Consider the following 15,024-nt stretch of genomic DNA (forward strand, 5'->3'; position numbering starts at 1 on the left):
GCAGCGCATCATGTATTTGAATATTAAGGCTGTAGTTACAAGGACCAGGCAGGTCTAGTGTAAAACAGTAGAGCCTGATGGAGAATATGAGGAATAACAGAGCAGATATGTTCCCTAAGAGTATTCTAGTCAAATCTTGTAAAAGCAGCATGTGTTTGCCATGCTTTTTACCTCTCAAAGCTGTTTTGGAAATGATCACATTTTTTGTTGAGAATTATTCACCTTAAAATCTAAGAGAAATATTTATGGATGTTATTTATGGTTTTGACTGTTGTATATTATTGTTATTATTATTTTGCAGTTATTCTTAAGGAAAGGGGTGGAGCTTGGAGAGTCAATGGTGTTTTTCTGAACCATGCACAGCCCTCCTACCATGTCCTGATATGCCCTCCCTTATTATTTCTCTGAGAATCGTTGTTAGCCACAGATTAGAATAGGTTTTATTAACCTTTATGGATTTTTGTGCAAATCAATGCATGAGTGCCACTGATCTGAAGTGAATTGGGGATCTTTTTAAGAATTTGATTAATGAAATCAATCAACAACCACCTCCATAATTTCTCGTTTTTATTCTGTAGGTCAGAAGTCTCAATCAGCAAATCAAAAACTGTTACTGCATTTCTGACCTTCCTCTAAGTCATAGAGTCTCAGTCAATTCCTACCACATTGGCTTTACCTGACACACCCCGTCTCGTGGTTTGCTGGACTTCCTCTTGGAGAGAGGATGAAAATTAGGGCAAACCAACTTCAGGACATGACTAGCCATAAGGCCCATTCCACTGGCTCTCTGATGTTCACATTCCATTTAGGGAAAAACATACTGTCATCTCCATTCTACCTAAAGTACTCGTATGTAGCACCTTGAAGTTACATGCTTATCCCTAAAACAGAGGCACATTTTGCATTTAAATAAACTGTTTAATCTGAATGTAGGGACAACAGTTCCAAAAGCAGTTATTTGTCAGAGATTAATCACTAAAATTATATTACATATATATGTCTTTTTTTTTTCCAGGTTTTAGTTTACTGAGCCTTCTTTGGAAAAAATATTGTGATATGGATTAAAACACCAGATTTAGATTCAAAACACTGCTGGCCTTGCTGTTTATTGGTTGCATGTGCTTGAGCAAGTTACCTAATCTCTTGCTTGTTTCTTTTATTTAAAAAATATGTATATATTAACATAGTACATAATCCTCATAGTGATGGTGGTTGGATAGGAGGAGATGATATATGTATGAGTGCTTTGTGGTTAAAGCCATGTTCCAATATTAGACTTGAAATCAATATTATTTTATATGCTGAGGTTACTTTGAGCCAATAAAAAATGAAGGATATATTATTTTTATTTTCAGGACTCACAACATTTTAAACCAGGTCATATATAAGGACCATAAAATATAAATGATTTTGCAACCAAGTATGTAATACCAGTAAACAGGTGGTTTTATAATTAAGATAATCTAAAGTTTTTAATAAACTGTATTAAACATGGACTGCTTACAGTGCACAATTGGTGTCTTATTCCTTTTGTAATAGTGCTTTTAGTATTCCACTGAAACATGGCCAGTGAATGTACAATATTCTTAGTTACCATTATGAGAGACTCTGTCTGTTAAAGCTTCTCCATTGTCTCTGCTGTGAGCTGGAAGAATGCGGGGAGCAATAGCAGCTACTATCAACAGGGAGCCATATTAATTATTTGAAATGTGCCTCTTAAGAGGAATCAGCAGAGTTTATTACAAGTCGAATATTACTTGAATCGGGAAGGTTACTCTAACTGTTATCATAATCTATGTATCATTAACTTTCCTTGTTTAGGAAAAGAGATTAACAACCCTGTAAATTGCTATAGTAAATGTGTGAAATATAACTGCTTATTCCGATTGTGGAAGGAAAGTGGTGGGTTCTCCACTCCTACCCAAACCTTTGTTATATAAAGTAGCTTTAGAAATTGAACTGACTCCATAATTATGATTTCTTGCCTCAGAATCATAATTGCTTACTGGATTATCAGTATACAAACTGTAGCTACTTTGAGCATTCGAGAATTCTTTTGTATTTAAGTTGAGAGTTCTTTCAGTGTCTTGGCCTTCAAATCAACTTTAACACTTTAAACTCATAACACAAAAAGTATATTGCAAATCTGTATGTGAGTTAATAAAACGCTTTGTAAAGAATAGGGAATGAATCCATTCACCTGCTTTTTAAATTGTGGTTAGTTATTGGTTTTCCATCAAATATGGATAAGCAGGTAGGAATACTGCACTTTTCTATTTAAATAATGGAAGTTAATCTTAAAGGTAAAATATAAGGTAATCAGGTTTCTAAAGTTATCTAAATAAACATTACTCAAAGTGTTATCTATAGATTGGGTGCCAGTCTCCAGACCATTTATTACTGGTTTGCAATGAAATAAGTGCAGAAAGTTAGAGAAGTGTTTAGAAACACTTATGACAAAATGACAGACGACAATGTCTGTTTAACAATAAAAAATGGGAACTTGTATTTTATATGTCTTTGTTTTTAGTTTTTCCATTTCATTTTTCTTATTATTCATTTTTGTTGTATTTTTAAAAGTAACCATCCACAATAAATGTTTAATTTAGTTAAAAGAAAAAAAACTTAGTTGAAGAAGCACTGATTTAATGGGGGGCGGTGTTTGGATGATACATACTGTTTTTATATTTGGGCAGATCTGTCTACACTCTACAATAGCTCTTAAATTGGTGTGGAGAGAGCTGATATGACATCATAAAAATGAAAAAAAAAAGTGAAAGATATAACTATAATGTCTTCTTAACCCTTTTTTTTGGGTCCACAGGGCAGGCACATCATGGACAAGTTTCGTACATCTCTCCACCAATTCACATTGACTCTGAACTAGAAAGACCCCCTGTTAGAGGTGAGTTCTTCATTTAAAGAAAAAGAAACTGTATTTATTCTTTGATGAAGGCAGTTAACCAAGTTTCAGATGGTTATAAATATGTACATATTTGGAATGCAGTTCCTGTTTAAAAATCAAAGGAAGAAAATGAAATGTGTGAGTAATCTGAGGAAGAACAAGTCTTAATTATAAACTAAAACATGAAATGTTCTGAGAAGCGTTTTTAAACCAGAATACAATGGTTTCAGGAGAAAAGGGATCCATAGTGGTTTACTAGTTGAATACCAGTTTAGATTTAGAGATTACCAGATAACCATTACTTTTTTACTAGTTCTTCCTTCTACTATCAAATCTTTTACATTAAGAAGTCTTAATCTAAGTCATATTGACAGATTTTTTTTCTCCATAAAGTGATATTTTATTAATTTTTAAAAGTCATTTTAGTATTAATATGGTCGTTTAGTTTTAAAAATATGTAAATTAAAATTATGTATTTTAATGTCACTTGTTTCAGTTAAAGATTTTTAGAAAAAGTCACATAAAATAAAAATTGAAAGTTAGCATTTACGATCTCACAATCTAAATATAGAATTTATCTTTTTGTTCTCAAAGGAAAGTTTATGAATGATTTTCAAACTGTTTTGAAATATTCAAAGCTTGTGTTATGTAGGCATGTCTTTTAATTTTGTAAATGCCAAATATCCTAAGGTTAACTTTTTGGTTCTAAGTAATGCAGTATGCTTTCTTATACTTTCAACAGTATTAATTACTGTTCATAATTTTGAAGTCATTGGGTCTGACTTTTATGAGTATGTTTTCTGTACAGGGTATTTTCTCTGCCAGGAAGTCTCTTATCTCTTCTTATCTACCCAATATGTCTCATCCAATGTTTCAAGGCTCTTCCTTATCATGAGTTCCTCTGTTAAGCTTTCCCTGACTGTGTGCCTCTAGAGGAGCTCTGTGCATGCCTCTGTTCTCCAAATGTCCCCTGTGCTTGCCTGTTATTACACCGAGGACATTTTATTTTATTTTGCAGCATGCATGTTTCTCTCTTATCTGTATGCTCCTTGAAGGCAGAGAGTGTCGTACTTAATATTTCTCCCTCCAGCTATTGGTGTCTGCTTGGCACATAGTAGAAACTCATTCATTGATTTCTGTCTAAGTGATTGACAGTAAAGGGGACAACCTAGTGACACTGAAGGATGCATTCATGTTTTTCAAGAGGAAAAGGAAGCAAAAAAGATGATAAAGGAATCCCATGAAGAGGAAGCAGAATGAACCAAAACATGGATATGTGAAAATGTGGGATACTTTTAAGGAAGAGTGCTGAATGCACAGTAAAATGGGAGCAGTTTTAGAGGGAAAGACTGGAAAGATGTAATGAGGCAGATTGTGAAGGATTCTATATCCCGTACTGAGGAGTTTGTGTGTTTTATTGTGGAAGGAAAAATCAAATATTTTTAATTGCTTTTTTTCCCCTCCACATCAGTGGGATGTTACATTATAACATTATCAGTTCTGGATATCAGAAAAATATTTCTGATGTTAGTGTAGATGATGCGGTGACTGGGGAAGAGGTTGGCAAAGAGAGGCTATTCCAATAGGTCAGATAAAAGATGATGGGGAAATTAGTAGTGTGTCAGTGGTGACGTGAGGATTTTAGAAATATTTTGAAGAGACATAGCATTTGACTGAACAGATACAGGGAAAGGGACAGAAATGCCTCTGAGGTTTTTATATTGAATAACTTGGAGCTGCTATGGTTTGGATGTTTGTGTCCCCTCCAAAATTCGTGTTGAAACTTAATTCTCAAATAAGGGATTAATGCCCTTCTGAAAGGGCTGGAGGGATCTAGCTGGGCCCTTTTTTGTCACTCCCATTTCTGCCACATGAGGATACAGCAGAAGGCACCATCTTGGAAACAGAGAGCAGCCCTCACCAGACACTGAATCTGCCAGCCCCTTTACCTTGGACTTCTCAGCTCTAGAATTGTGACAAAATAAATTTCTGTTCTTTATAAATTACCCAGTCTAGGTATTTTGTTACAACAACATAAATGGTCTGAGAGAAATGCTTATGACATAATCCCTCATCAAGGAGAATACATATGAATTACAAATTGATGCATTGTTTTAGACATGTTAATTCTTAGTAGAATGTTGTTCCTACCTAAGACGGAGGCCTATTTATGCAAGCTGGTAACCTTAATAGAATTCAGTTCTTCAGACATGATCCCAGTATGATTTGAAAATGAGTACTTTAAAGTCATGGGTAGGGTGGTATAACAATTTACTCCATAACTTAGTGAGTTAAGACAGGAAACCTTTATTTTAGTTTTGAGAGTTTCTTGAGTCAGATGTGGGCTGACTTAGGGTCGGATATTTAGGAGTTAGCAAGCTGATTGCTTTTGCAGAAGAAGGGCCTCATATTTTTGACAGTTGCCTTGATGTCATCTGGGGTGATGGCCACGTCTCTCTCATCATACAGCTGGCTAGCCCAGGCTCATTCCCACTGTGGCAGAAGGATTCCCAGCAATAGTAAGGCAAGTCCAGAAGTTCCTGTGCTTTTCAAGCCTTTGCTTGTGTTGTGTTTGCTAATGTCCCATTAGCCAAAGCAAGTCACATAGTCAACCCCAGACCATCAGAAATAGATTATATCTCCTGATGGAGGAGCCACAGTGCAAAGGACCGTGGATAATAGGGAGGGAAGGAATTTGGGCTTTTTAAGGACTACTATGGGTAGGCATATAAAATGTAAAATAAATTTGGAATGAAATAAAAAAATGACTGATAAAATGAAGGGGTTTAGAAGCCAATAAACTCAAAGTTGGGAGTTCTAGACATTTCTTATCTCTAGTGTCTACACAGAAGATCAGAAATGTGAGCTTTGCAGTACTTTGTGAAGATTAGGGATAATATAAAATAGAGTTTGAAATTATTTAGGCCCTAGATAAAATGTGGCTATTACTATTTACATTTGGGTCACTGATGTGGCATATTGGAGGAAAATGTACTTTGGAACCAGGAAGCCTTCTATGACCTTGGATGGCTTCTGTCTGTTATCTGTAGAACAGGGTAATAATGCCATCCTGGGCAGGTTTATTAAGATGATTAAGTGAAATAATATGTGTCCAATTCAAGGTAAATATCTAACATACACCAGAACCTGAAGAGCTGGTAAGCATGATTAAGAGCTTGACTTAAAATTACATCGCCTTTGTAGTGATCTTATTAAACTGGTAGAGAATGAATGACTATAATCCAACTGTCATCTCTGCTTGATATTAACCTCAAATAATGTTATCTCCTTTAGAATGACTGTCTTGATAGCTTCTAGTTGTCATATCATTCCTCTACATACGTTGACCCAAAGAACCTCCAGAATTGCTATAATTAATGCAATTACAGTTATGATCACTAGCTCATATGATAGAGCCCTGAAATTTTCAAAAAAGAACATTTAATTTGATGAATAAAGAGGTTTGTACAAATTACCAAAATAAAATTGCAAAAGTTCTTGTGCTTTTTCTTAAAACTATCTAGTATTTCATTTAAAGACAAATAATTAGAAATGGAATATAGTTGGCATAATAATATCATTAGTTTGGAGCTACAAAATATTTCTTTTCAACTATCACCCCTCATTTTCATTTACTATTTTTAAATATACTCTATGCTATTATTGGTATTTATATGCAGTCAAAGTATACATGCAAATATATATATGTATATGTATATGTATATTTATTTATTTATTTATTTGTCTACAGAGAGAGAGGAAAAGGAGAGAAAAATTTTCTTGTATGTTTTAGGTATTTACTTGAATTTATGTAATATGACAAATTAGGTTTTTTAAATAATTAGAATTCTATATCCAATAATTTTTTGTGAGATTATATAGCAATATACTTTAAACTACCTGGAAACCAACATTAACCATTTTAGCTTTCCTTTATCTATTTTTCTACTACAATTTTATACATATAGAAAATATAAGAGATTTGCTAAGTGTTCTCCTTACTGCATTGACCTGTGGCTGTCTATATTCTTTTTCTTTCCCTTCCTGTACAAATTTCACATTAATTCTTTCCATATTTTATGGATTCTTATAGGAAAATCATACTTAATTTTCTGATATCTATCAATCCAACAATACGAAACAAAAACATTTAAAATGTGTTAATATAGTTATCAATATTAGCAAGGGGAACTTTTCTATAGAAAATATAAACTATCTAACATACAGTAACAAGAAGATACTTTACCATTTTATTCTGTTCTCATCTGAACTATCTTGGATTACTGGGTACTTTCTTTTTTAAATAGTGATAGTGCTTTGAGTGTTTGAGACAATGAAGTAATTATTGGGAACTTGGTCTAATGGATTGAATTAGTCCCTCCAAAACTCCCTGAAGTTTAAATTGTGTCCCCCAAGTTTTATGTATTAGAAACATAGCCCCACTGTGACTTTTAACAGGGTGAGACATCCTACTATGGTAATTGAAAGGTGGAGCCTTCAAGAGGTGATTAGGTTGAAGGACCATGCTGTGTTGAATGGATTAAAAATGGTGGTCAGGGGGCCGACCCCATGGCTCACTCGGGAGAGTGCAGCGCTTGGAGTGCCGAGGCCACGGGTTCGGATCCTATATAGGGATGGCCGGTGCGCTCACTGGCTGAGCTGGTGCAGTCGACACCAAGCCAAGGGTTACGATCCCCTTACCAGTCACATACACACAAAAAAATCGTGGTCAGGGGTGTGGCTTTGAGGGCTTTAAAAGAAGAAGAGAGCCTGTCTCTCTGTCTTTCTGTTCTCTCTGTTTCCACCATCTTGTAATGTGAGACCCCTGGGTCACTGTTGCCAGCACCACATGGACTTTGGACTTCCCAGCCACAGAAACTGTAAGCGACAAATTTCATTTTTTTAAAAAAATGAAATAAATCACCCATTTTCAGCTATTTTGTTATAAGCAATGGACTAATACAGAAAATTGGTACCAGAAAAGTGGGGTGTTGCTTATTACAAATACTTGAAAATGTGGAAGCAGCTTTGGAACTGAGTGTTGGGCAAAGGTTGGAGGAGTTCGGAGGACTCAGAAGAATACAAAAGGACAAGGGAAAGTTTGGAATGTTTTAGAGACTGGTTAAATCGTGGCAAGCAGAATACTGATAGAAATATGGACTGTAAAGACCATTCTAAGAAGGTCTCAGATAGAAATAAGGAGGAGTGTATTGGAAACTGGGGTAAAGCTCACCCTTGCTGTGAAACAGCAAGGAACTTAGCTGCATTCTGTCCATGCCCTAGGGCTTTGTGGAAATTGGAACTTAATAGTTGTGAACCAGAGTACTTGGCAGAAGAAATTTCTAAGCAGCAAAGCATTAAGGAAGCTGCAAGGCTACTTGCAGTAGCCTATGCTGAGTTATGGTGGCAAAGGCATGACATAAAGCTTGAATATAAAAAGGGAGCAGAGTGTAAAAATTTAGAAAATTTGCAGCCTGGCCATGTGGTGGAGAAGCAGAGAGCATGCCATGGTGCAGCCCGCTGACCATTAGCTAAGAAGATTAGTGCAGAAGAAAAGGATTATCAAGAGAAGGAGAAAAGGTCCCTGAAGGCATTACAGAAGACTCTGAGACCAACCCTTCCATAACAGGCCCAGAAGCCTAGGCAGATAGAATGGTGTTGGGGAACAGGCCCGAGGCACTTTCCACAGACTCACTGCTCAGGACCACCTTGGAAAGCTGCTTCCACCTCCAGCACCCCAGCTGCTTTGGCTACTCCAGCTGTGGGTAAATTGGCCCCAGGTGTGGCTGGACATGCAGCTTTGGAAAATACAAGCCGGAATCCTTGGAGGAATCCACGTGATGTTAGGTCTGCTGGCTCACAGAATGCCAGAGTTGTGGAGTCTTGGGAGCCTCCACCCCAATTTCAAAGGATGTATGGAAAATTCTAGGGGCCCAGGAAGAGATATGTCCCAGAGGCAGAGTCACTGCAGACAGCCTTCACTAGAGCAATGCCGAGCAGAAATGTGGGGTCAGAGTTGCAGCAGAGAAACCCCAACAGTGCCATGTCTAGTGGAGCCATGAGAGCAGGACTGTCATGGAGACCCCAGATTTGTCGAGCTACCAGAGTGGAATGCCAGCCTGTGAGAGCTGAAGTGTGGCCTGAGACCAGGAAAGCCATAGATGTGGAGCTGCTAGAGGACTTGGGGACCCAACTCCCATACCATAGTACAAAGGACATTGAACACGGAGTCAAGTTACAAGATTCACCAGCTTTAAGACTCAATCCATGTCCTGCTGGGTTTCAGACTTGTTCGGGACCTGTTGCCCCTTTCTTTTGGCCTATTTCACCCTTTTGGAATGGGAATACGTACCATATGTTTTCCCACCACTGTATCTTGGAGGTAGATAACTGGTATTGATTTCACAGATGGGACTTTGAACTTTGGACTCTTGAGTTGAAACAAGTTAAGACTTTGGGGATGAAATGAATGTGTTTGTATGTGAAAAGGACATGAGTTTTGCGGGGGAAGAGGCAGAATGTAGTAGATTGAATTATGTCCCCCCAAAACTCACTGAAGCTTAAATTGTGCCCCCCAAGTTTTATGTATTAGAAACTTAAACCCCACTGTGACTGTTAACAGGATGGGAAATCTTGTTATAGTAATTGAAAGGTGGAGCCTTGAAGAGGCGATTGGACTGTAGAAGTAGTGAATTGATTTAAAATTGTGGTCAGGGGCATGGTTTTGAGGGCTTTAAAAGAAAAGGAGAGTCTGTCTCTCTGTCTCTCTGTTCTCTCTGTTTCCACCATCTTGCAATGTGAGACCCCTGGGTCACTGTTCCCACCACCAGATGGACTTTGGACTTCCTGGCCTCAGAAGCTTTAAGCAATGAATTTCATTTTCTTTATAAATCACCCAGTTCAGTGTATTTTGTTATAAGCAACAAAAATGGACTAATATACTTGGGAATTGTGTTTTAAAACTCTATTTTCAATTATATATAGATACACACACACATACACACAATATCACATTCTAATCCTCCCCCTTTTTTTGTCCCTTTCACCTGTGAATCATTTTTTTAATCCATGTATCATCATCCTACCGCCTTTCAATTCTCTTGATTCCTTTCATTTTCACTATCATTCTTTTTAGGGAAAAAGGGTTTTATAATATTGATGCATTTGCTTATCATAATATATTTCTTTTTTGATAGTGTGGGTTTGAATTATGTTGAAAAAATGTAGTAGCAAGTTACAAAATTCTCTTGAATAAAGTATTGTACTTTCTACAGTTGCAAAGTTACTGCTGTAAATAAATTCAGTGGTACTTACACACTAATAAGTAAATTTGAGAGATTCTGTTCTTTAAATCTAATGTGATCATACATGGCATTTGGTCACATAATTTATGCCTCTGATGACTTTCTATTCATTCTTCAATTTACAGATTTTATTACTGAATAGGGGTGTAAATTCCCATAGTTTACTAGTACATTAATGTCACAATACATTACAAGGTAATTAACCAGAGCTGCCACTATAAATAGAAAAATAGGCACAGCCCTCACTATAAACTACTTAATAAAAATAAGGTCCTGAATCAGCATTCACCATTATAGTAATTTTTCTTACCAGATGTCTCATGAATCAGGACTTTTTAAAAAATAGCTTAATCCAGAAGCACTATTATTTTTAAACCTTTAATTATTGAAACAAGTTTGTCACAATTTTGTAGTTAATTTAATGGGATTGATTATATATTTAGTATTCAAATAAGTCCTACTGCTTTTGAGACACATTTCCCAATTTTATATAAGTGGAAACCAAAGACATACTAACTTGGTAATTTTGTGGCGGATTTGTAAATATGTACGTTGGAGCTCTTAACAGGGCTCATTAAGAGCTACAGTTCAGAAGGTCATGTGTCCTCGACAACTGTCCTTTCTCCCAACCTTTATTTTGCCTCCTAACTACTCACATGTAAAATACCTTAACCTAGAATCATGTCTATATTACAGGCAGAATCACTCAATGAAGGCGATTGGGTGGGAATCTGTGTAGAAGCTGACTCGGAATCCTAAGCAGAGGCATGTATTATTTGAGATTCAAATATACCAGTTGGTGCATGCCCTTCAGCTGAGACTTGGTTGTTTTCTTTTTTGTTTGTTTGTCTGTTTCATTGTTTTCCTGTACAATTTGGTGACAGCCTTAGCAGTCAATTATAGAACCCAACCTAGGAATTCTTCACAGCATCATTAGCAACTGAAGTTAGATATATTCCTGTGAATTTCTAAGAAAAGACATTAACTTTTGGAAAATGTCTCCCATTTATATCACTAAGATGATATTTTGAATGTTTCGCTGCATCAAAAATTTGACAGTTATCAGATACACTCCACCTTTCAATATGGCAAACCGCTGATAATAAAGCTGATGAAAACAGTATTACATTTATTCTGTAGTCTTTCTTTAGGTAAGGCCTTAATCAGAAGTCTAATATTGAAAACTAGTTTATACACTTGCTACTTTTGACAGTTATAATTTATACTCTAAGAAAAAGCTAAAATATTTACTCACATTTTAAAAATTGCATCTAATTTTTTACTTTTCTTTATGATAAACTGAGTCATATAAACATGGTTCCATTGGCATATAATCGATAGGCATTAAGTTTCCTGTGCGAATTGAATTACGTTCAGCAAATCCACACTCTGAAAATATTTTTTAATGTTCAGAATAAGCAGATGTTCCTGCCTGGTGCCTCTATATTAGAAATAGGCTATAACCAAAGATTTAGCATCACAAATTAGAGACATTCACATACAGCATTATCTAATGAAATGTAAAAACATTTGAAAAATAGGAACGTGACATCTGGCATTCTTACTGAAGAGTCTCCAGGCCTGTTCTCTACTATTCCATGATGGTGCTTTTCTAACTTATTTGGCTTGCAGAAATATATGGTAGAATATAAATTCCCTAGCTTTACCCACTCTTATCCTAAGAGAATAAAAATGAAACTTGTATATAACAGAGTGTTTTAGTTGTATTAAATTAACACCCTTTTTCTACGCTTGTAAATCCGAAACATTTTTTTTACATCATTTAAAGTACACAATAAACACCTATAAGTTACAGGCGGAGAGTTTAGCTTATTAATATTAATACTACAAGGATGTACCATGTATCAAACACAGGAAAAAATATTTTATGTATATTGTCTCATTTAGTCTCAGAAGAATCCTATCACTTTTTTACTCACACTTACTATCATCTTTATATATCTAGTATCAAGCATGGTACCATAATACTATGTAGTACTAATTGAATTTAGCTTGAATTTAATTGAAATTATATTCTAAACTTAATGGTAAAATGTACTTATTATTCAGTATTGTCAGAAATAAGTATGGGGGTTTTGTGAACCTGTAACACACTTTCCAAACATGAGTTGTTGTTTAAAAGCTAACATTTATCATTGAAACAACTTAGCATGCTCTTGCTGGCCCCTTGTCGTCTGTAATTCATATGCTGAGAATAATTATCTTAGAGAGTGTTCTGGTAATTTTCTGTGTTAGGTTTTTTAGCTGACTTATCCTGGTGGTCTCAAAATGAGCCAAATGAGATGAGAGAAAGAGTTTGTTCACATTCTCCTTCCATAGTGGCTGATGAAATGACATTCTTAGTACTCAAAGGGCATGAAATAGAGGCTTTATACTGTCGTGCTCTGAACATTCTCCTTTAGGTTCAGTGTGACTGATGGCAGGTCCAGTGATAATGATCCTTGACTTGAATGTGGTGGTTCCCCAATGGAGCTATTGCTCAAGGAAAAGGAAAGTCACAGGGAGCAGGATGTCTCTAAGCAGCTGGGACCAGGTTCAGTTCTCTTATATTCACCCCTCCTGATATCCCACCCCCGCCTCCCTGTGCCCTCTCTCTGAAGATTACTTACTGGCCCACTTCTCCTAAGATCGGTACTGTGGGTTCCAGGACTTATTTTTCTTTGTCTTATTCTGTTTTTAGTCTTATTCTGTTTTTAGTCTCATTCAGAAAAGTGGTAGAATAGTTGCTTTATCTTGTTCTGAGAGAAAATATTTAATATTTACTAAATATCACATGTTTTTAAAACGGGATATTGCTAGTAAGTAGTAATAATAATAGCTAACATTTACTGTGTAAGTTAACTTTAAATCATATGTTTAAACTAAAAATAATCTGTATTAATCTCTCTCTCCCAATTCCCAAAGAGAGGTAATCATAGTATTTTTCAGGATATTCCATAGATACCACCTTTTTGAGTGAACCTGGCATGAAAGTTATTATTTGTTCTCGGTTCTATTCTAATTACTTGACATGGATTACTATTACATTAATTTCCCAAATCCCATGAAGCAGATAGTATTATTATTGTCTTTTTTGTGAACAAGAAAACTGAAACAGAAAGAGGTTCTTTAAATTCATAAAGGTAAGACAGGCATTAAGTGTTGGAGCCAGCATTCAAACCTTGACATCTATAAAAATCTGTTACGGTAGCTTTTCGATGTATAGAAAAGGAGCTATGACTTAATTTCTAGTACTATGCACTGTAACAAGTAATTCTTAATGAAACATATTACCAGCAAGGTGGGGGGGGGGGCATCTGACTATCCACAGTATAGTATTTTTAAGAAAATCCCTCACCATCTCTAGTATTCATCTTTAGAACTCAATATGACACAAGTGGTTTTAACACTTAAATACTATTTACTACCCAGTGACTTTTTTTTATGTGCTTGTTGTCTTCTTCTCTAAAACCAAATATCTTTGTTCTACTGCTGCCCTATTATTGTTTTCATAAAATGTCTTACTGTTTCTCTCAAAAGAGTTGTCTAAAATTATACCACAAGAAAAGGTCAGACATTTCAATAATGTGTTACAAACTGTATACAAGTTAATGTTCTGAATCTCATTATATTTGATTTCCAATAGAATATATTTTAAAAATTTTTTTCAATATTTTCTCCCCCAAATGGTTAATGTTTATGTAATCACTAGCAAATAATTTTATATCTCTGCAATAAAAATTAATTAAGTTTCTGCTTGGAGCAGACAGCTGGCTGGTAGTTATGTTGGCTGCTATCACCAAAGCCTGAGCGGATGAAGAAGGGGGTCTCCCTTGACCTCCAAATGTAACAGTAACCCTCATCCCCACCTGCTGTATAGCCACAGCTGCAAAGTTCCAAATTAACTGGCATACTCACACAACACATGCATGCACACACACACGTGACACTAGAGCGTATCTTCTTCATTATAACAATTCCTACTTGACAGTAGATACAGAAGATACATATGATAAAAACTATATTTGGTAAAACCTTTAAATTCTAAATTATCTTTTCTCTTAGGGTCAATTGCCTGACATTTGATAAAGATCTCTTTTCTCTAGATTCATCTGGATAGTAAGAGTTTGGACTTTTATAGAAACAACGTGCAGCTATGTATCGCCTCTTAGAGAATGAAGATCTTTTCTCCTTAGCTGATAAAAGGCGTATGCTTCTATGTGGGAAGCATTGACTTTAGCTATTATTTCTCCAGTAACACCCCAAAGAGTATTGCCTTTACACCAAACCACACTTGGCTCTCTCAGTATTAAAAAGCACTTTTCTCTTTATTAGTTATAGCTCTGGGTCCAGCAGTTACTTCCAATTTTTAAGAGTGCAGCAATAAAACAGTATCCTTCATTGTTAAGTTTGGCATCAGGATATCTTGGGTGAAGTCAAATGGAAGTAGTAGTGTAAATACCAATGCTTACATTTAAACCTGATATTCCTATTTGCTAACTATGTGACCCCAGACAAAATCATAGCCACAGTACCTCAGATTCTTCAATGACCCTCTTACCCAGTGTTGTTTGAATATCAAATACCAAATGTGAAAGAGCTTTATAATCTATAGACTGCTACACAAATATTGATTAATTTCATTTAGCAGCAATACTCAATAGTCTAAAGCTTAGGACAGTATATCTCACACATGGTGAGACCAGGAAAAGTCCCTGACAGAGTTTTCAATGTTCTTATCCTCCTTAAATCCTACTGGTTTAATGATGGTACAATTCTAATTTTACATAAAAAATAACCATCTTGTCCTTGTGA

At 35.7% G+C, this 15,024-nt stretch overlaps 1 protein-coding gene across 18 annotated transcripts in view; it reads left to right on the forward strand.

Moving 5' to 3' along the window:
• The window catches only part of ADGRL3 (adhesion G protein-coupled receptor L3), a 491,846-nt gene that overhangs the window by 272,391 nt on the left and 204,431 nt on the right, over positions 1-15,024 (forward strand). For all 18 annotated transcript variants that reach the window (XM_063108120.1, XM_063108118.1, XM_063108117.1 and 15 more), the window contains one exon: positions 2,825-2,905. In XM_063108120.1, coding sequence (XP_062964190.1) covers positions 2,825-2,905 — 81 coding nt within the window. The remainder of the gene's footprint in view (positions 1-2,824; positions 2,906-15,024) is intronic.

The sequence above is a fragment of the Cynocephalus volans genome, chromosome 9, assembly GCF_027409185.1.
Source record: "Cynocephalus volans isolate mCynVol1 chromosome 9, mCynVol1.pri, whole genome shotgun sequence".
NCBI lineage: Eukaryota > Metazoa > Chordata > Mammalia > Dermoptera > Cynocephalidae > Cynocephalus > Cynocephalus volans.